The sequence below is a fragment of the Meleagris gallopavo genome, chromosome 12, assembly GCF_000146605.3.
Source record: "Meleagris gallopavo isolate NT-WF06-2002-E0010 breed Aviagen turkey brand Nicholas breeding stock chromosome 12, Turkey_5.1, whole genome shotgun sequence".
NCBI lineage: Eukaryota > Metazoa > Chordata > Aves > Galliformes > Phasianidae > Meleagris > Meleagris gallopavo.
Genome location: NC_015022.2, coordinates 2,594,101 through 2,621,247, shown reverse-complemented (window position 1 = coordinate 2,621,247; position 27,147 = coordinate 2,594,101). Strand labels below are relative to the sequence as shown.

The window sequence follows — 27,147 nt, the reverse complement described above, 5'->3', positions numbered from 1 at the left end:
CTGGAAGTACCACAACTTTGGACATGCAAATTACAATACACTGAATTTCAACGGAAAGCAGTTTCTCTTCTAAATGAGATCATATTAAAGTCATCACATAGCAATTCACTTTCAAAAATGCTAAAGAAATCTCTGCAGCAAAAGGAATCGCATGTGGGCAAACTCAGTAACACTGCCTGTATCCATATGCCACCATGTGTATGCTAACCAGTAATTTCGAAGCACACTTAAATAAAAAGAGGCAGAGCTGTATCTGTTGTAGTTTTCTGGTTCATGTAGCATCTATAGGAACTCTGCATTGAAATAAATTTTGAGAAAAGCAAATGAGAACAGATAGCCAGATTGAGCTCAGTATTCCAAATCTGTAGGCAGAACAGCAGTGAATCTGTAAGTACTAGCAGCATATAGCACTGGAAGCTGGGATTAGACTCTGAGAAACCCCATTAGGGCAGCAGCAGCGTGCCTGTCCAAGCAGATGTCAAAGTGGTTATCAGATGAATGGTTGCTATAAAGAACAAATTGCATCTCTGCAGTTCTAAGAAATACCAAACTCATTCAAACTGAAGGCATTCAAACTTCATTCCTGTATTTTAAGCTCATTGCCTCTGTGATATATTTTGTTGCTGTAGGTAGCACTATAACATTACAATATTTTCAGAAACCAATTATTACTTTGAAATGGCCTGTCCCAAAGTCCTAAGCTGTACACATGCAAACAGTCAAGAAAGCCTTTGGTGTTACAAAGACTGCTAACCACAGTATACAGTAAACTGTATGATTTGCATAGTCACACAGGGTACCAAATAATGAGCAGAGTGTACTTGTATAAGGATTTGTTTCAGGACTTGACTATTTCTGCATTTGCAGTTGGCAGAATGTTTTTAGCTATTAACTAGAAAACTAATTACTCAAATAGTTGCTAGTAATGTGAGTGTATAATGGTCATTTGATATTAAAGTGTTCAACGGGCAAAGACAATGTGAAATTCTGACACTAATAGTAGTTTTGACACAGAAATTTAAAAATAAAATTACCTTCTGCTCAACTTCGCAAATTTGAAGTTCAGCATTTCTAAGCTGAATTCTTCCTAACCTACGTAGTTTAATTTTTGTTTCTGCTGATTTATCAGCTGAAAAGTTCAGAACATTAATTTTGCTATCCTAGATTCTGTGTACAACTTTACATTTCATAACACCCACTCTAAAGCCTACTTAAAGTTCAAGTGTTAGAAGTTAAAGGGTAACTTTCACCAATTACAACTTTTAAAGTAATTCAAACTTCAGATCTATGCAGGTTCATGAAGTCATTATCTCTATAAAATAAAATAACAGCACCATCACGCCTTAACATAGCCAAGGATGACACGATGCTTACTGTCACGGCTGCAGCAGTGAAAGTAGTACTTTGGGGTTAGTTCACTCATGCAAAACTGCCATTGCTTCCAACGACCCAAGCTGTCTCTGCTGGGTAGGAGCAGCTCAAGGCAAGGCTCAGCAGTCCGGGCTTCTTGCCATCACTGGGCACATTGGTTACTCGACAGCAGAGCCCACTGCTGATCAATATACCCCGCAAACAGTTTCAAAACAGCACACAGCACCACAAACCAGGCACAATTACCTTGTGACAGAACACACACAATTGTGATGGGGCAGCTATAGTCTGAGTATCATGAACTCCTCATGCCAGGAGGAAAGAAGAAATAAAAGAGTTCATTTTTTAAAATACCTGAGAAAAAAAACAATGGCAGCATCTTGCATTTCACATCTCACTCTGTGCTCTCCATTTGCTCACGTCTGTCCATTCATACTACCTCACTGAGATGCTAAACATCTACCAAGACATCCATCATTCCTAAGCCAACCGCTTTGGAACTTGACTACAGTAACATGGAGATTACTGTACAAATGAAACATTATAATCTGAGCTAATTATTTCCAAATTATGTCTTCTGCCATTTTTTCCTTCCAAAACTGCATGCATCTCATGTAACTTTACTTTCTCATCTATCTTCCCTGTTGAAATTTTGCTAAAATTGACTATTTGCTTTCTTCAATGACTCTCTTCCCCTCAACATATAATCAACCTTTCTTCAATGTGTTCTACAGGTAAGACAAGAAATTTTCATCCATTTTGTAACTGTACATGCAAAAACAGCCCCTTGCACACTTGCATTGGGCAGGCAGCCTGGAAACTACCGGTGGTTACAAAGTTGGAGAGATTTATAGCAGTATTAATACGAAAATTACTTTGTTATGTGAAATACATTAACAGTAATGCAACATTACCTCATGTCTTCTCTCAACCTTTCATAAATATTACACAAGATAATAACTACAGCACTTCCTGGTAAATGGCTTAAAAATGAAATTTTAAAACATATTCAGTCCAGCTTTTTTTTATTCCTATAAAAGTAACAATTAATCTTTTTATTGAATCCTTATGTTAGTCTCAGAATAATTACTGCAGCAGAAGGGTAGGAGATAGTGCAATAGTTCGCTTACCTCCATTATGGGGTTTGAAGCCAAGACTTTCTCCTCAACATTGGCTTCACTGGCAGATCCACTGACCGTGGCAAAGTATCTCATGGCATACTTGGCAGAAACCGTCTTTCCTGCCCCAGATTCTCCACTTACAATGATTGACTGATTTCGCTCATCTCTGAAACACAAAGACTGCTGATTACCAGCTATTCTCTCAAGGACACGTGTGTTTTGTGCCCCCAACATGGCAACAACCCTTCCACCACAAATATTGGCAATACAGCAATAACTTAGAAGTGTGTAGCAGAGGAAGGCTGTTAGTGCTCAAGCTGCCTGAATGGCTAACTGGACTGCTGGTGACCAGGATGCTCACAGAGGACTGGTGTTGCCATTACAGTTTAAATAGCCATCAGAGCTTCTCTACAAATCCTGACTACAGTAAATCACCTGTTACTACTTTAACACTACTTATTTCTGCAGCTACTTCTACCCAGAGTGTGTGGTAAAGCACCACCAAATTATCAGTGCTCATTTGTGAGGATCATCGATGCCATCTTACAGATAGAGAAATCAATGGCAGAGTCAGCAACCTTTGTCCTTTCAATTCAGGACCTTTTGTCCTTTCAATGTAATCACCAGCTTTTCCAAGAATTGTTCTGAATCTGAAAAATTCAAGCATGACTTGATGCAAGTAGCAGCTCTGGAGCAGAGGATCCCTTTGTTGTGGAGTCATCTCATTAATTTTTTGTTTTTTTTTAAATCACCACTTTCTACTAAAACAATTTCCTCCCATCTGAAAGAGGCCTCAATCCATAAACTCCAACTGTATGACTGCAAAACAGATAAAGAATAACTATGAGAGATTAGCATTTTTATAGTTTGACTCTTTTTAAAATAAAAACCATAGAGGATATTTAACAAAACTTATATGTCATAATTTTTAATGAGTAATAATTTTTAATGCAAAATACTTCTACGAGTTGGGTGAGTGTAACTATCTTACATACTGGAAAATGGAGAAAGAAGGAACAAAATTTTACCCCGAAGATTTAGAGAGCTGGGAGGGACCAGAACTAAAGAGTGTAGGCAAAACACAGACACGACACTGTGATCGCATAAGCAGTCTGCACAGCCTCTAAATGCCTGAGTAAGCGCTGAGGCCCTGAGTAAATGCTATGCAGCGAAGAAACACGCAAGAAAAATCTATTTGTGTTTTCTGTAGCCTCAAGATCTTCCAGGTGGTGTTGGGTTCTGCTCTGACATCTTCAAAACAAGGTGCTGCTGAAACAATGAAGCTCAATTACAGATCACATGGTTACTCTCAAGCTGTTATGCCTCTTCAAAAACATCCCCAAGCACCCAGATAAGAGCGCAACTCCAGTACCTACTTCATGCTTCACAGAGAAGCAGGCTGAAGGCAGCTCCTGGTTATATCTGGCATCTGTGGGAGAGCCAAGGTGTGATTCATTTAACCAAAGGAAGTCATCGGTTAAGGCAGGTTTTTTGATAAGAGGAAATGGTTGGGTGCTGCTTTAAAGTGAATATGAAAGTGTTAAGGAGATCAAAGCAACCTAATTTTATGTTTTAAACTTCCATTTAACACATATGATAGGTGTGAATGACTACAGCACAGTTCACACACTAGCATACATCAAACTGCCAGTCTTGGTTGGAGAGGTTGGGTAACTACTGAGCTTAATTCCAGGCTGCAGATAGCTCAGGCCAGGCATGCAGCACTGCCAGAGATGGGGAAGTCAGAACACCTGTCTGGTGAGACAGCTCCTTCAGAAAGGCCACCAAGCCTGCTGCACGCACCTGAGTGAGGTCTGTGGTGGGGGGACAGCTAGCAGCAGGGATGAAGATTTCCATTAGGGAAAGGAACAAGAAAAGCTCTGCCTCTTCCTCACTCCCTGAGCGCAGCTAAGGTAGAAGCACACACCCATGGCTCTGCAGATCAGGACCCAGCATGACTCACACTGAAGTGCACATCCAAAAAGAGCCCCAGAAGAACATGGGAGAAGTCCAGCCAACGACATGGTATTTAGGCTTAAATGGGGCAAAGGACCATTAACAATTTTCTGCTCACACAGACAGTCCCTGCAATGAGTCAAAAGCAGAATAATTTCTTCACAGGACTGGCAGTTTTTCTTTTTCCAGTGCTCTTTGATGCAGAAAAAAAAAAAATCAAACCAGCATACCACTATAAAATCATTAACTTCTGGTACAATTTCAGGATCTAACTAACACAGGAGATCAGCAATGACATAAGAAGCTTTTAATTTGTGGATCAGCTCTGTTTCACATATTAAATATCATTAAAATATGAAGACTCATGAAGCTATGAAATGGATCCTCTGATGCTTGCAGATATTTATAACCTAGTTCCGAAAGTAAAGAATGCTTTCACAAAACAAAGTAATGAAACCTGAGTTCTGCAGACTTCTAACAAAACTGTCAACAAAAAGACACTCTGCTGCCAAGGGAGGAACATCAAAATAAGTATGTCTGGTTCTAACTGTCACCTCCCTTAAGGATCTGTTCCAATAGCTGAGGAATCCCCATCAGTTCCATCCACTGCTCCAGCTGCAAAACCTGAAGGCATACATAGTGAAAGTGGTAGGATTGGATATACACAGCTTATTATCATTATTCTAGAAACACTTTCCAAAATCATCTGGTGATTTTACACAAAAATCTTCTGGAACAATTCTGAAATAGGAAACTCACATTAAGGGTACTAACAGGAAACTGAACAGGAAACTGGTAATATCACACTAACATTTTATCCAAGCAAGTCGTGGTAACTGTTCCATCTTTCTGTTTACCAAGACAAACTGATGCATCACTACTCATATACAGAAAAAGGGCTTCATTTTCAAGCACAAATCCACACCTATGCCTCCTCTTGCAGCCTTTCCAGAGCTACCAGTACCGAATTGTCAGTCACTGCTCCAGCTCTCTTCATCCAACAGCTAATTCCAAAGGAAACATCTGCTGCCCAGCCTAGTGAGTATTAAAATCTGCCTCAACATTGCCCTGAGGCCCTTGTTATTTCAATCCATCCAAATACTGAAATAACAGAACCAAACAATGTGCACTGCTTCTTTCTTTGCACAACAGGCATTACACTTTTTAAAGAAGGTGGGAAAATTAGCAGAAATCAAACAGAATTAGTTAAAACTAAGCTAGAGATCAGATCATCCAGCACACGTGTGAGCATGCAGTTTTGGTCTGGCGTGTGGGCATTCAGGAACAGCAGGAAAGCAAGTGTCACTTCAGAGGACTACAGGAGGGCCTCCCATGTTTACAAAGACAATAAAGAAAAATGAAGTTGAAGCAATTTCTCTTTAAGAATACTGTTGCTGATTAGCCTGGAGTTTCCCCTCCCCACATCTCAGGACATGAAGGTTTGTTCTTCCCCGTGGCACACATGCATGTTCTCATAACAGAGGAACCATTATTATGTTCTTATGGAAGTACATACACGCACCATTTTCATAAATTGGCCTAGAGAAGATGTAGCAGCAGCTTCCTGGCACATGGAGCCATCTAGTCTGCAACGAATACTGTGTTTGCAGAAGCTCTGGCAGTCAAGAGAAACAAAGGCCTCTCTCTCCCTGCTTGCAGCCAGAGCTCCATGCACGCTCAGACTGCTCTTGTCCTCACAAGTACATTAGTCCATTGTTCAGATTTAACACACTGGAGTTCCCATCCTCTAGGACATCATTCTTTCTGCTTTTTGGCAAAATGCCTACCACTGCTCCTGACATCTGGAGAAGGTGCAAGGACAGTGCCACATAGCATCCACAACACACGCAGCAAGGTGAGATGCTACCACCACAGCCCCAGGAAACACCTGGCACGTGGCTGCCCTACCACAGGCAGCTGGACACTTTGGCACTGGGGAAGGAAGGCGGGTAGGCCTCCCCAGCAGCCACAGCAGCTCTGCAGAGAGGGCTTCATATCATTAAATTTTAAGGAAACAACATGCCATGTATTTTGAAGAGAAAATACCAGCTAACATAGAACGGAAATGTATTGGACAGTACATAAAATGATGGGAGAGTATATGCCAGTTTGGTGCAAATGACGGTCAGTCTAATATATAACTTCTGCTTAGGCTAAATGAAATTTTCATTATCAGTCCATATTAAAACAAACCAACAAAAACTAAAAAAGAAAATACAAAAAACATTTGAGTTGTTCAGAGACAGAAATGGCAATTTTGCAGTTAAATCACTAGTCCTCAATCTCTGACCTGGCATTCTGAGCACTTAGCATGTCACCAGTCAGAAAAGGAGCTACAATTAAAACTTTCAGCCAATAAAACATGTAAGCAGGGCAATGTGTGACACCACTTGTTATCTGATGACATAACCTATTATCTGCACAATACTTCTTCATCTTCCTGATGCTTCCTCTTGACGCGAAGCACATAATTAGATGATTTTAAAGTGAAGATTACTTGTGAAAGGATAGAACTTTTTTCATTATGCTCTTACAAAGAGAAATGAGGAAAAACAAGTCAGAAGATGAGAAGCTGTAGGAGTCCTCTTTCACCCAAAGGTGGATGATGATCACATCCTATGATGCAGAACTCTGCTACGATGATGCTATGCTGAACTATTGGCAGGTGTTTAATCACAGCAGACTGGAACAGATTGATAGTGACTAATTTACCATTCGTGGAAACATGAAGCATTGTGCTCAGGCATCAGTTTTTGCCATTTCTCAGCAGAGGACAAAAATAAGATAGTGACCAAAAAACCCACAAAAAACTCAGGGTTTAAGATGATAGGCCTGGTCATCTCACAAACAAAAGGAAAGTGCTGAGATTGCTTCCAGTAATAGGGCACTTGATTCAGAAATCTTCCAAGTCTCCTGCACTCAGGACTATACTTAAAAAAACACGTAATAATAACAGCTATTTCCTGCCAAATAGAAGAGTGACACATCGTGGAATAAAAAACTAATAACGAAAAGAGTGTTATCTATCACAAAAATGATGTCTAATTTTGAAAGGCAATATTCAGACACTGTGGCCAAGCTATACACAGCTCCACTCTGACAAGTAATGGTGACAGAATGAGCAATATATGTCACTCACAAATTTTTCATCATCATAACTCTGGGAAAAGACAAAGATCTGTGCATCGGCTGGTTAATTTTAAAGACAGTTTTGCTCTCCCACAAAGTTCTGTTGACAGGCAGTATGTTTATGGGGAATCTTACTGTCCAAGCTCCCAAACAGAATAGATATAGACTTACCTCACTCCTGCAAGCTTGAGATCACAACCTACATTCCAGCAGGTTGAGTTTTTTTGTGCTTTGAAAAAGCATTGCAAAATTCAAAACAGAAGCTAGCTTCAGCTCAAAGGGGATTCAGCACTGGAATAAAGTGACTTGAAATACCTTACTTGCAAAGGAGGTTTTTTGCAGAATACTAATGAAATAATAGTGCAAAAGAAACCAAAAAGCAGTTTGAAAAAAATATTCTTTCAAGACATGTTGGAGATGTGCATACACCTTAAAGCAATACATTTAATAGCATTGACTACCATTAACTTAAATTGTGTATCATAAAAATCTAAGGGAGAGGCTTTTAAAAGGGCTCAGAAAGAAAGAAATTCTACTCTGAGTTGCAGCTGTCAGCGTCAGTGGAAACAAGAGCAACACTGCCATGGGGCTCCTCTACTGTGTACAAAGTGCTGCTACAATACTAATCATTGCTGTCATTATCCAAGGCAACTGCTAATAATTTCAGTCGACCAATGGAAAAACTGAGGCAAAAAAAAAAAAAAGTGCAATAAAATAAACATCAAAGTTATTAAAGGCAGATTTGCCAATTTTAAAACAATTTTAATACCTTAATACCTCTGTACCTTCGAAAGCTGTTTCCCACAAACAAACAAACAAACAAACAAACTGACCACATTATAACCATTACTTCATAGCACACTGTCCAAACATCAGGGTAACTAAAACACATAAACTGAAAAACCTCTACCAATCTCTGTTTACCTTTTTCTTCTATACAATACCAAAAGAAAGTCCCTCTTGGAAACAGGAACACTAAAACAGCTAAAAAACCATCAATACGTATTTCAGATGAGATTAAAGAAGCACAGAGCTATTCAGTTTCATCATCAAAGTACAACATTGTTTTTATGCTTTATTCCTTCCTATGACTGATGCATAAGATGAATCACTTGATCTTGTCTTTCAGACTTGGGACTCTCAGGCAAATAATGTCAAATAGATGCATATAAGGACACACAACATATAAACATCAGCTTGGAAAAACCAACAACAGCTATACAGAATCATTGACATCAGCCTCAATATTCATATCAATCCATCCTTACCCAAGCCATCAACATCTCCAGCTGGCAAATGTACATCATCAACAGCTGATTTTAAAAGATTTTGATAGGAACTTCAAACACTTGTCTGTGGCACATTACTTCAAAGCTAAGCTGTCTCAGTACATCTAACATAGACAAGATTGGCAAGAGAGATCAGACTGAAACCTTCATAGTTTAAACAGCAAGACCAAATAACAGAGTGATTTGATGAGAGGAGCATTAGAACTTACTGTGCTTTTCACTCCAAATCGTCTATGTCTGCTAGAATTGAGGACACTGACAAGGTGCTGTTTTTACAGAAGCTTCCTTTTAGCATGGTATGAGTGGAGATGGCCTGAAGGCAGACAGAGCTAAGAACTTAATTAAATCTACTGTTTTGTTTTTTTTCTGTGTGTGTGTGTCTGTGTGGAATAGATATTGGTTTATTGTTTTCCTTAAGAGTAACAAGCTGAGGTAATGGCTAAGGGCACCATCGCCGTGTCATATGAGAGTTTCATTTTTTATTTAAATGAACACTGCACAAACTGTTGCTCAAGGCCTGATCCTGCAATCTGAAAACATCCAGATCTACTGCTTCAGCACAACACCAAGAACATAATGAATAGCTTGTATTTAATCCAACAGTGACGATCTAGTCCACTTGATCTCACTGCTGTTTTTCTGCTGCAACTCTGCAGTACTGGAGTAGATTAGTAAGCTTGGAATCGTTTAGATTTTTCAAAACAGTGAACTCTGATCAAAGAAAGTTAGCAATTAACCCGATGCGAAGTCCCTGGGAAGGAACCAGTGACTCAGGGAACATTTGAGGCAGATTCTGTTCTAAGCATGCACATGTAATTACCACTAACATCAACGTGAGTCGTGTCCATCAAAGACAGAAAAGAAACTCGAATTTGCTTTCTGAGTGACACATCATTCTACAGCTGAATTACAGCACCAGGAAAAACAACTCAGGAGAATAACTTCAAAAGTAATGACACTGATGAAAGGTCAGATAGGATTCACTCAGAAAGGCTGGCATGTCTGAAATCTAGCAGTACTTCTATTAGCTACAGCTACTCCAACAGCCACACGATTAAATAGGCACCAACATAAAATCAGTGAGACTTTTTACCTTGTTAAGCAGATTTTCAAACAGTGCTAGAATACATGTACATATGTGCAGCTGACATCATTGTCTCCAGCAAAGCAACCTCAACACTAAATCAAGTAGGCATACATCTTTGGATATGAGAGCATGACTAAACAAATACATTTATTAAAGATCAATTTCCTTTCCACAAGGCAGCTATATAAAAACAAAAAAGAGCACAGAAAATTTTACCAACTAACTTTCTCATTGATAAGATGAAGTAAAATAAAACAACTTTATATAACACACCAGGAACAGAACCATCATGAAAGTGCAAAATTACATAACTGCTTCATTGATGATCCCAAATAACTTCGAAGTGTCAGTGTTATCAAAACAGAGAAATACATCCAACATTCCACTCATTACAAACAGCTTCTTCCAGCCTTGTTTGTGTTGGAATAATTACAAACATGGAAGATTGCAAACTCTTTGTGAAATCCATCCACTTTCATCAGCTACTGGTATAAATTAAGAGTTCTCTGCAAGATGTACTGTTTTCCGACCTTCACAGAAAGCAACTTCAAGAATTTTCAAGAAATTTAGGAAGGATCTTCCCAGTCCCGGCTGACTGAAGAAAGCACAGTTTTCAAAGGACCAGGCATTTTTCAACACCCAAAAAACAATGCATAGTAGATGAAATGAACTTCTGGAAAAGATTAAAGTGCTGGGGTGTGACTGGAGAAACAGAAGGACAAATCTGTGGTATAAGACACATTGTCTCTTAACACAAGTTGTCTCATCTGAAGACTCACCAAGTACATCTCACTCCAATAATCTAAATTACAGTGTTTCCTCAAACATCAGCAATGGCAAACCTGAAATCAAAATATATCCATGTTTCCTAGAATGCCCAATTTTCTTCAGTGTAAAGTGTGGCTTTGAAGAGAGATAAGGATATTTCTCCCACAATGCTGTTGGGCCTAAGAAAAGAGCGTGTGCAGGTGAAGGACACAGTATACATCCATGCATTTCTCTACAGGAAGTTGTAGACAGAAATGTGGTAACCTTGGTCACATTGGCCTTTCAGGAGAGAAATGCAAACAAAGCTCAGAAGAAGTTATTGCATCTCACAGCTCAGTATGCATAGCTGTGAATGAAAATAGCTTTGTCAGTGTCTGCAGTACAGGGCACAACGTCTAAAGCAATGTGAAACAGGCAAGCCTTTATTTACTATGTGCCTTTCTTTGAATCCAAATATAGCAAATTTCTAGGGTTTTCAGTATGGTTTTGGTTAAGAGTGATAGTACAAATAGTACTTAAAAGTATAGTACAAAAAGATTTTTGGTAGTTCTATGAATACATAGCTCTATTATATGCAATGTCTGAGACAAAGAGAGTTCCCCTATATGGACTTTGAGGCCCCTTCCAGCCTGCTTTTCTCCTGCAGGACCCAAGCACTTCACAGGTATGCTGTCTGCACCTGTGTCTGCATCACAGGAGCCTCACAATTTGTGCCAAGTTTGCTGCCTGGTCAACCACAGTTCAGCTCTGCACGATGCTTCCATTATTACAACTACTTGCTTCTCTGAAAGACAAAAACTGCTTTTTGCACTTATCGCAGTACAAAAGGCAGCTGTAAAACCCACGTGCTTTGGCAGGTTTACCACAGGTCCATGCAATACACTTAGCTTCACCTTTGCACAGGGCGTTGTGTGGCAGCAAAAGCCGCATATACTGAGCAGCTCCTGCTCACCATGAAGGCCTCACACTCAGCCCAGGGTGCACAGCGTTTGTCAGGAGTCTCTGGAGAAGCTGGCTTCTCTACAAGCCCTGGATTTGCTTTTCCACCAGAAGTAATTTAACCGCTCAATAAACAAACAAGAATTCATCCGGCAGTTTTCCAGTGCTCTCCAATGAACAGAGAACAGCCGCAGCTTTGGAGGTGCCAGGCTGGAGCCTGCCTCGGCATTTTGCCCTTCACTGACCTTCTGAACAAACTATTTTCATCACAACAACTTTTGTAGCCCTAAATAAGTTCTATTATCCCCCTGACTTCTGCACTAGGCTCTCTGGCTTGCTATATGGGAAAAGCACCCTGGTTTTGCATTCCCACTTTCCAGTGCTTCCAAGAGCCCAGAGAAAGCTCACACTCCGTGTGCTCGGCCTGCTGAACCCAGCTCCCTGCAAGGCCTCCTCCTTGGGGACAAGATTCCCCGGCACCCAGCCAGCACTGACAAATGCCAGCCGAACTTGAGAAACCCTTTTCCCTCATTGTGAAATGGTTTCCTTCTCTCAGTGCTCTTCTGTGTTTGGACATGGCTCCTGCTTCCTGCAGAGCCACGTCATCCCCATGTTCCCACTGGTGAAACAGACTGGTCTATGATGGCACATCCCAAAAGGTCTGACACAGATAATTACTTTTGCCATGCTTAAAAGTCTGTTGTGCGGGTTAACAAGCCAAATTTTGTATAATGCCCAGAATGTGCGAAATGCTCTATCAGTGCTAGGCTTTGTTATTAGAGACTAAAGGTTTTGAACGTGGCAACATGATGAGAGGAAAAGGTTAAAAAAAAACTTATTATCAGTGCTATTCCCCAATAGGAACAGCAGCCACATTTCAGGCCTGTCCTACCTGCATGCCCTGTACCCATCAGTTTATTTTGACTATCTGGATCTAACGTGCTCTAACTGGAAACACCCCAATCCTTGCAGGAGCCATGCTGAGCAATTCAGAGATCTGTTCAGCTGCACCTTGAGTCACAACAACTTGCAGTGACTAATCAGTAAATTCATTCTTAGTAAAAGACTTAATTTTAATGGGCACGAAGCATTAGTCCAGCAAAACCATGCTCTTTAGCCACATTTCTCAACATATCTCTAGTTCGACTGTTTAATAAACGTATCAGTCTTTCTTCTTGACATCCTGTTCTGCCACTGGACAAAAGGATTTGAGCAGAGGACTGGGAGCTGAGAGCTCAGTGTTGGGAACCAGCTCTTAGTGACAGATGCATGACATGTCTCTGCCTCAGCTTTTCTATTGTACAAGCAAAAATGACATACTGGCATCAGAGACAGACAGGAAACACAGCTCTTGACTCTACAAACACCAAAAGGTGAAAAGATAATGAATTGATGATAGCGTCTCTCAACACATACAAATGAAGAAAACTGAGGTCAGCACATGCTGTAAAATCATGACAGATTGCACACCAGAGGAGCACAAAGATGAGCCAGCACTATGGAAGTGATTTATCTAGGGATTAGTCAGAGGTCACTCCCATAATAGTTTACTAAAGCTCATTGCCTAGCTACCAGCAGGACACCTCACATGAACCCTAGCTTCCAGCTATGGCCATGATTAACCCTTCTGTTGCCTAAAAATAATCACTGCTCAGGTCTTGACATTACGTCTGCTTGAATACTGCATCTGTTGCTTTGTATTCAGTACCACAAAATGCCAGACCTGAAGTGTAAGGGTTAATTCCTTATTCCAAAATCATCAGTTTGTACCAGAAAGGACAATTTCCCTTTTCATTCTAATTTTAACAGCAGAGGCCCAAAAGAACTAGGTAAGTATTTCATGTGGAAAAGTAATGTGTCACAGCCATGTGTCAAAGCAGGCTGCTGTATGCCTGCACGGTGCCTACCAGGGAACACTCTCATTTTATAACCACATGTGGATACGTGATGTGTTGCTCATTATCTCCCTTACCACTTCTGAAAGGAGTAAATAGAGAATCCATTAATGAGATACTGGGAAGCAAAGCAGCAGCTGAACAAAGGTGCATTTTTATAACAGGACATCATCTTGAGATGGCTGCGAAATGGGAGGCTGTCAGTCAAGGTGCTTTCAAAACACCTACTCAACAGTTCACCAAGCTTCTTTCTTAACAAAAAGTGATATAAAAAAATCTTCATGTAGCTGAGAGCCATCAGATGCATGCCACAAATCTACAAAACAGAGAGGCAACCTGCTTATTAAAGGTAATTTAATGAAGAAGATTCACACTAACATTGAATAAATCATGATGCTTTATCCAAATAGAAAAAGCAAAACACTGCAGACTGACAGTATTGCTTTCCATTCTAGCACTCACTGAGTTCTACACAAATCTCACCAGTACATAATGTCTGTTTGCAGACATTATTCTCAACTTGCACTCTCAGCAGACAACTTCACTGTATCTGTCATCAACCACGGTAAGAGCAAACAAAATAGATCAACTAGGTACTGATGAAAATATACATTATCTTAATTATGTAATATGCCCTTACTACACAGAAGGGATCCCATGTAAGAGTGGTTTAGAACATCTTTCCCTAATAGTGTAAGGAAATGAATAATCTAAGTCTCATGTAGTTTCATGCAATTCTTAGCAGTTTCAAGAGTATAACATTTCCTTTTATCACGAGCCATGGGTTTAAAACTGGAGGCTTCTACCAAACACTGAAAAGAAACTGAAAGAAAGGCACATGTGCTGAAAGTTGATTCCTACCAAAGTTGTAATGCTTTCAAAAAAACAAAAATAAATTAGGAAACTTATCAGCTAATGTTATGCCTCAATTTTCATAGTTATCAACTGTGAATAATATTTTTTGTTAAAAAGTTAGAAAATGCTGACTTATAAAAGTGGTATGCATTGTGGTTCCAAGAGTTCAACACACACAAGCACTCACATGCAGATATTATGGTTTATATTTCAGAAGGGAAAAAAGTAAGTGTTTTAGTAATATTTTACTTCCTTTTAATTTGCTAGTCTTCCTTAAAAGTTGTCCAAAACCTCTCTGAGCAAGCTATCCATGGAAGTCACAAAAGATACATCCATACACAGGCTACCTACAATCTAAGAAAGAATAATGAATAGAAATTGAAATACAAGACATGCAGACAAAGGCAAGTCCACAGTCCCATATAAAGTTATCAATAAAAAGACAGACTTGGTCAAATTTACAGATGAGTGAGCACTACTCATCACTTAATGCACCCTAAGGAGCCACCCTGCTACACTGCAGACTAATTGCCCAGAAACTTGGCTCTGCTGGAAAAAGGAAAAGAAATAGAAGTCCAAAATAAGAGTAGTTCTCAAAAGTTATATACATTTCCCTGGGCTAAACTAATGATAATCAGTTATCTAACAGCCAACTGTGGGTAAAAAGCCATGCTGCTTTTAACTAATCATTCATATTTTTGCACTGTACATACTGAAGACACAATGCAAACATTTAGTTTACTATGGCTAGCTTTCAGGGGTCATTTTGTTTGGCTAAAGATCTCAGAAATCACGTAGTATAACCAAATGCAAAGAAAGAGTCACAGTAAGGGAAGTAATGCAGCTGGCAAGAAGAAACTTTAAATCATTATATTATAAATAACAAGAATTAAGGAGTAAATATTAATGTGTTGAAGCTTTATGGATAGGAGTATCATGAGTAATTATTCCAGTCATCTTTTAAACAGGGCATTAAGACAGATTAGAAGCAACAGTAAAATAAATCTCAAGAATATATGCATGAATGCAGATAATTGCCATAAACATAGCTACTATATGAATATTTAAAGTAACTATTAAATTTTTAGTGAAGGTCAGATACAATCTCATTTTCACTTTTACATGACCAGCAGAGGAACTGTAGATCTTCATATTCTTTTTTCTTTTAATTTCATAATTCAGGAATAAAAGGTCACTCACCCAGATACAGAAATTATCATTGATTTTAAATGGTATGAAGAAATAAAGGAACTGAAAATAGCATTAGAAAATGTTATTCAACTAGTAAACACTCAGCAAGTCCAAACAGAAAAAATCCTTACAAACAAACAAAAATAGAAGGAAAAGAAACAATAAGGAAATAAATAATGGAATTGTTACTTAAGTCTTGAGGAATAGAGAGAAAAGGAAATAAACATTAGGAAACTAAGTAAAAAGTGAAACAGCTATTTTAATGTAGAAGAATTGTATGACTTTTCTTTGTGTGGTCAGGTTTTATTATGCGCCTATGAAAGTAATGGCATTTATTTATAAAAAAATAAAGTGTCTGTAACATGCTGTAGGCACAGAACACAAAGGAATTAATTCGTTAATGCTAAAAGATTATTTAAGATCATTTCCATGCTTATATAACTTCTCATCATTTGTTTCAAAAGGAACTTCCACATCTTATTTGTTATTATTCAGCAGCACAGAACTGCTGGAGGGAGCATCTAGAGCTGAAGAGAAGGCAATTAATACAAAAAGAAATAACCACAGAAGAAACTATTGCCAAATCTCTCCCTCTGAATCTTCGTCTGATGTCAGAGAAGGAAACAGTAGATAGTGCAGATGGTGGTAGATAGAAATCTTCACTCTATAGTCTTCAGCTAACAAGTGAACACAGTGTAGAAATTTGAACTTTCTGAACAGGTAAGCAGTATGTCCCCTCTGAAAAGCAGCCCCTGGAGAGAGATCGCCTTCCAGCCTCTCACTGATCAATGCTACGAACAAAAATTCTGGATATTTGGATTGCATCCCCCACTGGCATAAAAATGCAGGTGTGTACTGTGCCTCAGATGTAAAGTATGCCTACCATACTCTTATTTCATAGAGCTTTTGGAGGGACTTGACCAGCAATAGTAGAACAATGTGGATCTAGGTTAAAAAAGCCACACCGTACAAATATGACTGTCATGACACACAGTTTTGCCTTTATATTTCCATACGAAATTATGTGTCTTTTTTTCCCTTAGCAGTAGGAAAGTAAGGGGAGCACCTCTGCTATATAACAACGCAAGAGTGCAGTATTCCTGAAACATTCCTATTTTGCAATTACCTCACATCAGGAAATGTTGCACTGTATGCATCTCTTTCTTTTAAAATTATCTATTATGTGAGTATTAAGTGGATCACTGTACTCACACAGCTGACTTCATATCATATGGAGGATTTTATTCATTCCAGCTCTCATATGAATTCTTTAATGAAAAGGTAGCTAATTGCAAAGCTGAACATTTTATCATTTTCAGCCCATCTCTGCCTTGCTCCCCCTTCTGCACTAGTGCCTGAAGTCCACTACAGTTAATTCAAACATCTGTTGCTATTTTACCGGGTTAATTTGATCATGGGCTGTATTATCAACAAGGAAAACTGTATGGGTAGCTTGTAACTAAACAGTGAGGATATCTGTGACCATTTTGCTAACCAAATACCACATGGTATCCTAAAAGGCTCATTCTAGAAACTAAATATTTCAAAAAGCTTCTCAAACTGACAGGTTACTGGGGTGAAAGGGAAGAACAGTTTCCAACAACAACTTTCTTTGGGTGACAAGTTTGTTTTCGTGCAATAATTAAGGAAATGAGGACTTCCTGCACAGCTGTTATAGTGTCCTTAGAGACATTGTTTTGGGGCACACACTGTGCATTCAGCCTTTTCCTCCCTCTTAATTCTACTCAATAGCAGTCAAAAGCAGATTACATTGTTGGGACTCTGCTAATAGAACTAGCAGTCTGTAGCAGCATATAGCATTCGTAAGCCCAGTGATTTTTCTTTCTGTTGTCAGTTCCATATCCAAATATGAAACAGCTAAAAATCTTCATTTTTCTCTTTAAAAATCCACCAATGATTAAAAAGTACCCCCACAGTTTGCTAATCAAATTAAAACTACATAATCTTATAAAGCACCACGCTAATTTTAGACCTAAATTCTAAAGAGATCCACAGCTATTCCTGTTAGTTGTCACCAGCCAGGATCTCCAGGGCATTTGTAACATTTTCATGTTCACTAACTTGGACAACTTACCCTCTTGTGAAATACACTGGAACACCGGATAAAAAACAGATCCTGAAACTACTTAATGAGTCATAAATTATTGAGAAGTCTGTTGGCCAGAAGTTTTAAATCTCATTCCTTTTATAAAATCCAATTCAAAATTCATGTGGTCTACAAACCTGGCCATCTGCTTGTATGCCTCTTCTGCCACTGCAAAGATATGTGGATCCATATCCCCCATGTTTTGGCCACTGTACGCATTGATGATATCTTCGCCATAGATAGGCAGTTGTTCATAAGGATTTATGGCCACTAAGACGATACCTACACAAAGACAATGAAACAAAGGGAGTTAGTAATAGTTGTCTCAAAATAAAATAAAACAAAAATGGGTTTAACATCAACTATTGCTTTAACTTTTCTAAAAGTATTAACTAGAGAAGAATAACCCACACGCTTTATATTGTTGATTTCAATAGATATTTAGTCTGACCTCGGCTTTGTGTACAAAAGCTAGAATGAGTTTACTTCTATCCTCCTTCAGGGCATACATCAGGGACAGCTTTTTACTCCGTTTCTTCACCTGCCTGTTCTAAAGCTATTACGCATCACCAGATTCGGAGTGCCTCCGCTCCTAATACATACAATATTAGTACAATGCATCTATCAACGTTCCCCTTTCTTTAACTGTAAAAGTACCTGGATTTGTGAATTATAGCTGCTAAATGGCCTCACAAGCATTTTGTTATGTACAGTGTGTTAACCTTTCAGGAGCTGAACCCAGGACAGCTTTTGTTAAAAACAACAAAGTGGAGTCATAGTGTGACCTGGATGGCTTTACCAGGCAGCAGGAACAACCTCCTGCCTGCAGGACACTTCTGACAGGGGTCAAAAAATACATCACATGGGGCTGACAACACAGAGGCATGCAGTCGAGTCAGGAAATTAATTACACCTCTAGAAGGCACCACAAGATCCTCACGCTGTATGTCTGTATGTGAAACTACTTACTCCTTCCATCTTCTAGTTTTCCAGTCTTTTTATGCCAGTCATCACCACAGCATTTCTAAATTCACACCATCCTTTTGCTCTCCCAAAACAGACTACCTCCAATTCCCTCCTCTTTTACAGAAAAGCTCAGTCTTAATCTGTACATCTTTCCTACCCACAAAGTGAGATCTGAAGTGGCCTTGGTCCAGTTTTCTTTTCCACAAGAAAAGAGAATTTCTCTGCCCCCAGGGAGGGTCTGAATGAAGACTACTGGTACTCTTCTCTTCTGCAATATTTACTATGGGCAGGGAACACTTCTTATTTACTCCACACAGAGGTGAAATCACTGATCACGGACATGTGAGACCTCGTCATTCCAGGTAAAATCTGCTCTCTTGACATGGTAATTCTTCCTCACCTTAACATGTGATATAAGCAGAAAAAAAACAAAAGGAAACTAATTTTAACTGCAGCTAACTTTAAAAATACAATCTCTTCTTACATTTGTATTTCAAGGTTCTTGTGGCTGCATAAAGTCTGCAGCAAGCATGCTATAGACACTCCTTGGACAACGTATTCCTCAGTATGTGTGCTGTAAGCATTTCCACAGCATTCAGCACATTTCTAAATTTACCTAAAAATTCACACAGGCCCACACTTCCTCAGGGCTCCCAGCCCTCTGCTCCATGCAGATTAGTGCTGTGATTTCTATCTCAGGAACTTTCCATGCAGAGCTGGGAGAAGGGAAGTGAAAGCATCTGTAACCTGCCTCTGCTGCTGGGAGTATCATCCCATTTTTAAGCCCTGTCATGTATTTATAAATCAAGCACCGACTGTAGCAAAAACATTAAATAACGACAGAACACTTTTCACAAAGAGACTGGAGAAATTTTGATTTATTTCCTCAAATATAAGGCCAGTTACACGTCTGGGCACGCCTATCTAACCAGTGCCAGTGTTTTTCCACCAAATGACTTCACCCAAATGACTCAGTAACTCAAAAGTCGCTGTAAAAATGTGTGGCAAGTGTAACGCTGTAATGACGAGCCAAAAAAATCAAAGGGGTGTGGGAATACAGGAGCTCAGTGCTGGCAGACACTGCAGCGCCCATCAGCGACACTGGGAGTCAGCAGCTGGGGGTGTAAGTCAGCAGCAGCAGCAGAGCTGGGGCCTGGAGCAGGGCCTGCGAGAACCCAAGGTGCTCAGAGCTGCTCCTGGCATGACCAGCCACATCCCTTGGCTTCATGGAGTCAGGCTGGGGCAGGGGAGCAGAAGGCAGCCAGCCCAGCAGCTGCCAAACCAGCAGCTGCAGCCTGGACTGCCACAGGCTGATCTAACATCCCCAGCGTGCCCACAGCACAAAGATGGCAGCGTGTGTGGAGGATCAGGACAGTATGCAAATCAAAGTCAGGTGAGCTCAGTCTGGGACATCAGAGAGGCTAGAAATGATGGCTGTAAGGGCAAACACTGGGAAGCGGTGGTGTTCCAGGGCCCTGGTGATGCTGTCAGCAGGAATGCTGAGAAATTCTGCAGTATAAACAACTGGGAAGCACCTCTGGACCCTGATGGTCCATAGGGATCTGCCTGCACACAGGAACACTTAATCCTTTCTTTTCAGCATACCTCAGTAGCAGAGTCACACAGCCTCAGGATTCACAGGCCTGCTTCAGCACTGAACGTGAGCCACGTTACGACTCCTGATTTCACCAATAATGAGCTACTGCCAGACACAGCGATGAGGAGCGACTGCATTTTACCTGCGCTCAGTCCAAGCCACTAAGCTGGCTCTGCAGCAGCAGGAACTGCAGGTTTAGCTCTGGTGCTGAGGGCCGGATGAGGCTCTCTGCTGCAGTGCTCCCGTGGGAGCGGACGCGTGTGCCTCGCTCAGCTAATTAGCCAGGTCTGCTAATTCACCAGCACTTGTTCCGATACTCACACCACACAGCCGATGTTTGTCAGCACTTCTTTGCAGTGCTGCTTATTAACAAAGTGTGCATGGCACAACTGCAACTGAGGAGTCCTTCTGGGACTGTTCATCATAGAGCAGGTAGGCTGAGTGACCTTTAATGCTCCCTTCCAACTCAAATGCTTCTATGAGCCTATGACTCCATGACTTGCCATGGAGAAAGAGACATGTGTTAGACAACCCAGCCTGCCCCATGCCAACAGGCTGGCTGCCAACAGCCTTTGGCACTGAGGCTGTGATGGATGGGCTCCTAAAGCCTCTCAAGCTTGCACATGTATTCAAAGAGACACTAAAAAAGCCATGCAAAACTTCAGACAATTCCCTCCTGCTTCTGGCTGCACTGGCAAAAACGAACCCTTGAATTCAAAACTGCAGCTCCATGACAAATCTCCAACACATTAAAGCACTTAATTGCAGTAGTGGCTTGCAAAATCAACAAGTTACTGCCATCTGGAAATAACCAAAACAAGCAAGGCAAGAATTATGTACTTTCTATGGGAACTTTTAAACCAGTCTGCTTCCCAGGATAATAATTCTGAATAATTCATACATAACTTACTTTTACCTCCACTGAATGGTATTGCTGTTTTTATAAGAAATATCATGGCCCTTCCCACATTGTGTGTGCTTTCATTCCTGCAGTCACATGAAATTTTATTACTTTTTGTTACTTTTTGCCATTCTTCTTACATACATCCAAAGTAAATGTGGCCAATTCTTTCATTTTGAATGTATTCATCCATCTGTGGGTAAACCAGATATTAATGCTAACACTTTCTTAACTTGTTAAAGTTTGCTGTCCTTCACAACAGGCAGTATTTATACATCTGAACTAGTCAGGAATATTTACTGAGTTTTGATCACAGTCATAGCATGTTGTCCATTTATTTTTCCTTATAACCCTTCAGTTTCTGAAATGAACTCTTCATTTCATATTCTCAATAGCAAAACAAAACAATAAATCCGCTCTGGATTTCTGGTGACAGGCTGCCTTGAAATTAAGAAATCAGGAGTTCTTCTGTTTAAAAGTCTGGGTTACCTCAAAGTGAAACTATAAAGAAGTTAATATCCATTCAACCTATTACTCTAAGAAAAGAATAATTGAATTAATTTCTGGGGCCATGGAAATCACCTTCACTGGGTATTTAACCTAACCTGACTAATGTCTGAACCAGAATAAGGAGGCACATGCAATTCCTTCCGTGAGCAGAACTCTAAGACAATCATCTTTTGAAGAAGCCAAATACCACATAGTTAGGACAGAAATTGATAATGATTTGGAAAGTGAATGTCCTTGGCCAAAGGATCAGGTTTTTAAAGGCTAACACACTAGCTTTATTTTACTTAGCTTACACTGTAATATATATATGCCTACCACTCAAGACAACAAATGCATGGCATACTGTACTCTTCGGTCCCCTAGATAGTGTAAGAACTCACTCACCTGCACTGAGACCAGCTGAAATTGCCACAGTGCACAAGCCACATATTTCTAATTCACCCACCATGCATTTCACAGAAGCATCACTTAGTATTGGGAAGCAGAAGGACTGATCAAGCTCAGCAATACCAAATCAATGAATTCCATAAGCTGCTAAAAGCCCTCTAGCCCTAGGAGAAACTGTGCAACATCAGCCAGACCCACAACTAAAGCAGCACTAGGACAAACATAAAAACAACCTGTCTTCTCAAACAGAAAACAAAACCAGCAGACAACATACTCCTTTAGAAAGCCTCTTACAGAACACTAAACATAATCCATGTTTACAAGCAAACAAAACACAAACTGGGCAGACTGTCTCACAGGACAGGCATGGCTGTACTTGCAGACACCACACTCATAAACTGGAAACTATTTACAAGGTCGGGTTGTGAGACTCCAGTTACTCAAAAGCCCTTTCACTGAACATTCCCCCATGGAGGCACTAGGGACAGAATGTGGACTATATCCAAGATGGGGGAGCTGAGAAGTCTGGGGATTAAAACACACACCCTAAGAAGAGGCTGCCCAGACTGGCTGTGGTGTCTTTAGTCAAAGCCCTGAGCAACCCAGTCTCGTCAGATCTGTTTGTAAGAAGGGAGCTTCCTGGAAGACTTCCAGAGGTCTCTTCTAGCCTAAACCATCCGGTGCCTGTGGTCACACTCTAACTGTGTGACAGGATGAGATATAGGTATGCATCATCTCCCAAACCTTTGCGAATGAAGGCTGCCTGCAAGCAGAGGGAGGCAAAGTCAGATTCAGGCCCGCATGGCCCAGACACTGCTCAGAGCAGGATTGGGAACAGATGCACTCTGCTGGGCTCCCACAGGTTGAGAACTGCTGGTGTGGGCAAAATGTAGCACAACACTAATGCTTGTGCTCTGGCCATCACAAAGTGCCTGACACGCTGCTTGCCTTCATTCCTCACATCCCTCACCAGGGTGGAACTGTAAGAATATCCAGAACAGGGAAATCTGACACACGGTACGTTCTACCTGCAGACCAGGACAGAACAAGGCCATATAATGCAAAATAGAAATTTCTACTTCAGATACCAGCAGCCACGATTTGCTGCTATCTGTCAAGGGCCATCCTGCAACATGACATCTGCAGCTTTGCAAAAGTCTACTCTACAGTCTGCAAATAGTGCAAAGCACAATGAAATCATAAATAGCAAGTCTAATGTATGGTAACATGGAGAGGGCTCAATAACCTCTGGCACCTGGTAACAAGAATCGGAACTGTCCTACAAACATACGATTAGAAACAAAGTGTACTTATAAAGTACTTGTGTACTTATAAAGAAATCATGGGGTATGATTTCTGCTGGCATAAACTGAGCTCTGATGAATATGCAAATAGTAATTTGATTACATGTATGGAAGAATGTGTCTTTGTTTTAATCAGACAATCACAAGAAGGAAATTTTTTGTATTTGATTTCCAGGAATCACATCATCATATTATGTTTCCTTTTACTCAGATCTAAATGTAAAAAACAAAAACAAAAAAAAACATCCGACAAATGACAACAAAACCCTAATGACTTAAACTGTTCCTTATGTACTAGCACAGTGTCCAAAAAATAAGCAAACTAAAGAAATATTTGAAAAGTTAACAGTCTGTTCATAATATAATGGCTATGTTAAAAAGTTAAAAATGTATTTTGACTAAAGACTAAAATTTAAAAGAAACACATGCACACAAGCCCAAAAGCATTAAGCCTAAACTATCTATCAGTGCATCCTTAAAACACACAACTCAGCTACAATTTTGTACCTACAATGAAGTAACTTCCCCACAGTTTGGCTGTATGAAAATATTACAGGCAATTACAGCTTTAGGTAACATCTACTGTGAGCAAAATGTATTTTTAAAATTCACACTGTTCATGATTGTGAATGGACAAGCATAGCTCACACACTGTTACAAATGCACTCTCATTGTTCCACTGACTAGAAAAAACAAAAAGGAAAATAAAGGAGTATCTTCAGCACAAAGATATGGCAGTTTAATACAGATGGAGGCAATCAAAGGCAGGAAGCAATAAATCCATCAAACAGCAACGCTAACCTCCTACATCCTCAGCGTGTGAAGCTCTCCTCCAGCCAATGCCTATCTACACATGCCTAAGGGGAACAACAGTCAGAAAGAAATCCCACGGCTAAAATTGTCCATGGCTAAAATTTTATAAACAGAGCTCACTGGGAAGCCAGAGGAACATAAAGTGAAGTCAGTTTTCTTTGAGCCTTAATGATATCAAGCCTACTTACTGACCACAAAAAAAGGGACTTTCACAAGAACAACCCAACCTACCCTACCATTAAGTTAAAAGTACAAATATCAATAACAAACTTCTCCTGTCTACTGCAGTCTCTGTGAAGATTACAGGATAAAAAGACAATACTTGCCACAATAGGTATAAATGAGTTTAGAGTCTATAAATCGAACTTTGAGGTTGTGTAGAACAGCTGGTTCATGGAGATAACTGAGTGCTGTGAGGTCATTTTCACCAACAAGGATGTCAGGGTTTCGCAAGGGGGGCAGTTCCTTAGTCTTCAGATCGAGGCAATATTCTAGGTCCTGAAAATCAAATAGAAGCACATGTTGAAAGAACAGCTGTTTAGATCTCTTCATTCAACCCCTCCCACCATTCTTCCCAGCAAAAGATTCACAAGGTATAAAAACACAAGATAACACTTTCAATGTCTGGTTATATGGGTTCTCCAAAAGTATCATTAAAAAATTCCCAAAGGGGTTATCTACATGCAATAGGCAATAATAAATGTATTTCATCCTTTTAAACTATTACTTAAACAAATGCCTTGCTTTTGCTGTCAAATCTTTTTATTAAATAAACTGAAATGTGTTTTATCACAAATCTAATTAGTTTTCCATATTATTTTCCTCTTGAGCAGGACAGAGGAAATAATTTTCCATCAGTCTACAGCCAGCCTTATATACAACAACATCATACAGGAATGTTGGCAAGGACAAGAATGCTATGAAAACACAAACTGAAAAAAATGTTACTTATAATTCACACAGATTTATGCAAATTAATTTCTAATGTAGATGTTTTAATTGCATCTGCTTCTGGAGGAAACAATACTTTATTTACCTGACATTCTCTTGTCCCAGCACAATGAGTCTTAACTGGCAAACATCTACATTCTACCACATTCAATACACAAGTGTGCAGCACTACTGCACAGTCTGGAATATGGAGGGTGGAGCAAAACAGATCTTGTCTGATTGAAAAGGTTGTGCTCGGTTTGCCATATCAGAGATGTGAGTGAGTCAATGAATTAAATTCATTCAATTAAAGTGTTTTAACTTAGGACCACATATAATCTGTTCATTTTACTTAATTACTATGTAGACCTCCATCTGAAAACAGCATGTAAGCTGCCCACTGGTAAGAAGAAAAGAAATTAAAAATAAATCCTTGAACTATTGCAGGAGATCTTTATTTTCTATGAGAAGACCTGAAGGACCACTTCCATTATACACTGACATTAAATAACCATTTAAATGGCAAAAGAAAATATAAACAGGCTTTCACTGCAAGGATGTGATCTTTTCAGAGAGATGTCATCCCTTCTCCACACTGCATATCGCACCATTCTGGCAATGCTCTTAATCCTTGCCCCATCTTATTGATATTAACTTTCTCATAGCTATGCTGAACTTGAAAGTCACCATTTCTTTCTGTAACACTATTCTCCTTGTGGCCCCCTGGAGTATCTACCAGGGTTATAGCTTTAATAGCAAAAGTAGAAAAAGATACATATATATAACTGAATGTAGGAAAAGATACATATATATAACTGAATAATACAGGCAGCTGGATACATTTTTGTTATCTTAGTTACTTTAAAAAATCAGGCAAAATGGAATTCTGTAAATAAACATAATTCATCACACAAAAAGTAATACTCAAACTCTGTGGTCAAGAATAATAGCACATATAAAAATAGGGCTACAGTTTTATAATATAGCTTCGTGTGTTAGATACACCAGCCTCCCAAGAACAATGTCAGGATTTAACATGCAGACCTACCTTGCCCTCTTCAAGTCGAAGCTGAAGAACTTTATCTCCAGGTTTATAATCTTTCAGAAGTTCTGCTGACTTCCAGACCTCCTCTGGGTCAGGAATCCAAACCCTGGCATACTGCAACATAAAAACAACACCAAAGATTGGTGACTTCTTGAAGCAATATCATTAAATCACCAACATATATGATACCAAAATCTTTTTTTTTTTTTTTCCTTTTTTAATACATCTGTTTATAGCCAAGCCTTTAAGCAAAAGATATGTTGACTAGCCCAGAGGAAGTGACTAAATTATTCTGTTGACACAAGGCTACGTATGCATTGCCTTCATTGCCTTTCTCCAGTAAGAAAAGGTCATTTCCTATGCAAAATAATGTTCTTAGACGCACATTCATTGCTGAAAATCATCAAAATAAACTACCTATGTTTTCAGAGGTCAAAAACTTGGCTACCAAAAAAATTACTTAAGTGTAGCTCTTCTGAGAAGATTCTGAAGTCCTGCCAAACAATAGAGAAGAAAAGTCTAATTCCTGTTGTGATCATTTTCACCCAAGCCAAAGATACGGGCCTGCTCTCTGCCAGGCTCTTAGAGGTGCTACACGTGTGCCAAACTCGTGCAGCTGCCTGGCTGTGTTCTCCAATGCTACGTCCTGGGAATGCCACAACAAAGAAGGGTGGCTCATCTGGATGGCTTCCGTTTGGTGTGAACTGAAATGAACAATGCCTAATGACAATTTTTAGGAAACATCCTTGAATACAAACCAAGCCAAACAAAAAAGTCCAAAATTTAAAAGGAAAAAAAAAAGACAGCGCATTTTCCTATTGCTTATGTTTAACATCCAGAAGAAATTTAAAAAAATCAGTTGCGAAGTCTTCAGTATGTGAGAGACATGGACCTCTTGGACCGTGTCCAGAGAAAGGCCACAAAAATGATCCATGGGATGGAACACCCCCCTGTGAGGAAGGGCTGAGGGAGCTGGGGCTGCGCAG

At 39.7% G+C, this 27,147-nt stretch overlaps 1 protein-coding gene across 1 annotated transcript in view; it reads right to left on the bottom strand.

The window, feature by feature from the left end:
- The window catches only part of LOC104912807 (unconventional myosin-Va-like), a 30,482-nt gene extending 4,165 nt beyond the window's left edge, over nucleotides 1-26,317 (bottom strand). The window contains exons 1-4 of the mRNA XM_031555257.1: nucleotides 26,165-26,317; nucleotides 24,513-24,684; nucleotides 17,846-17,990; nucleotides 2,502-2,658 (exon numbers count right to left, since the gene is read on the bottom strand). Coding sequence (XP_031411117.1) covers nucleotides 2,502-2,658; nucleotides 17,846-17,990; nucleotides 24,513-24,684; nucleotides 26,165-26,284 — 594 coding nt within the window. The 5' untranslated portion in view covers nucleotides 26,285-26,317. The remainder of the gene's footprint in view (nucleotides 1-2,501; nucleotides 2,659-17,845; nucleotides 17,991-24,512; nucleotides 24,685-26,164) is intronic.
- Nucleotides 26,318-27,147: the final 830 nt, after the last annotated feature.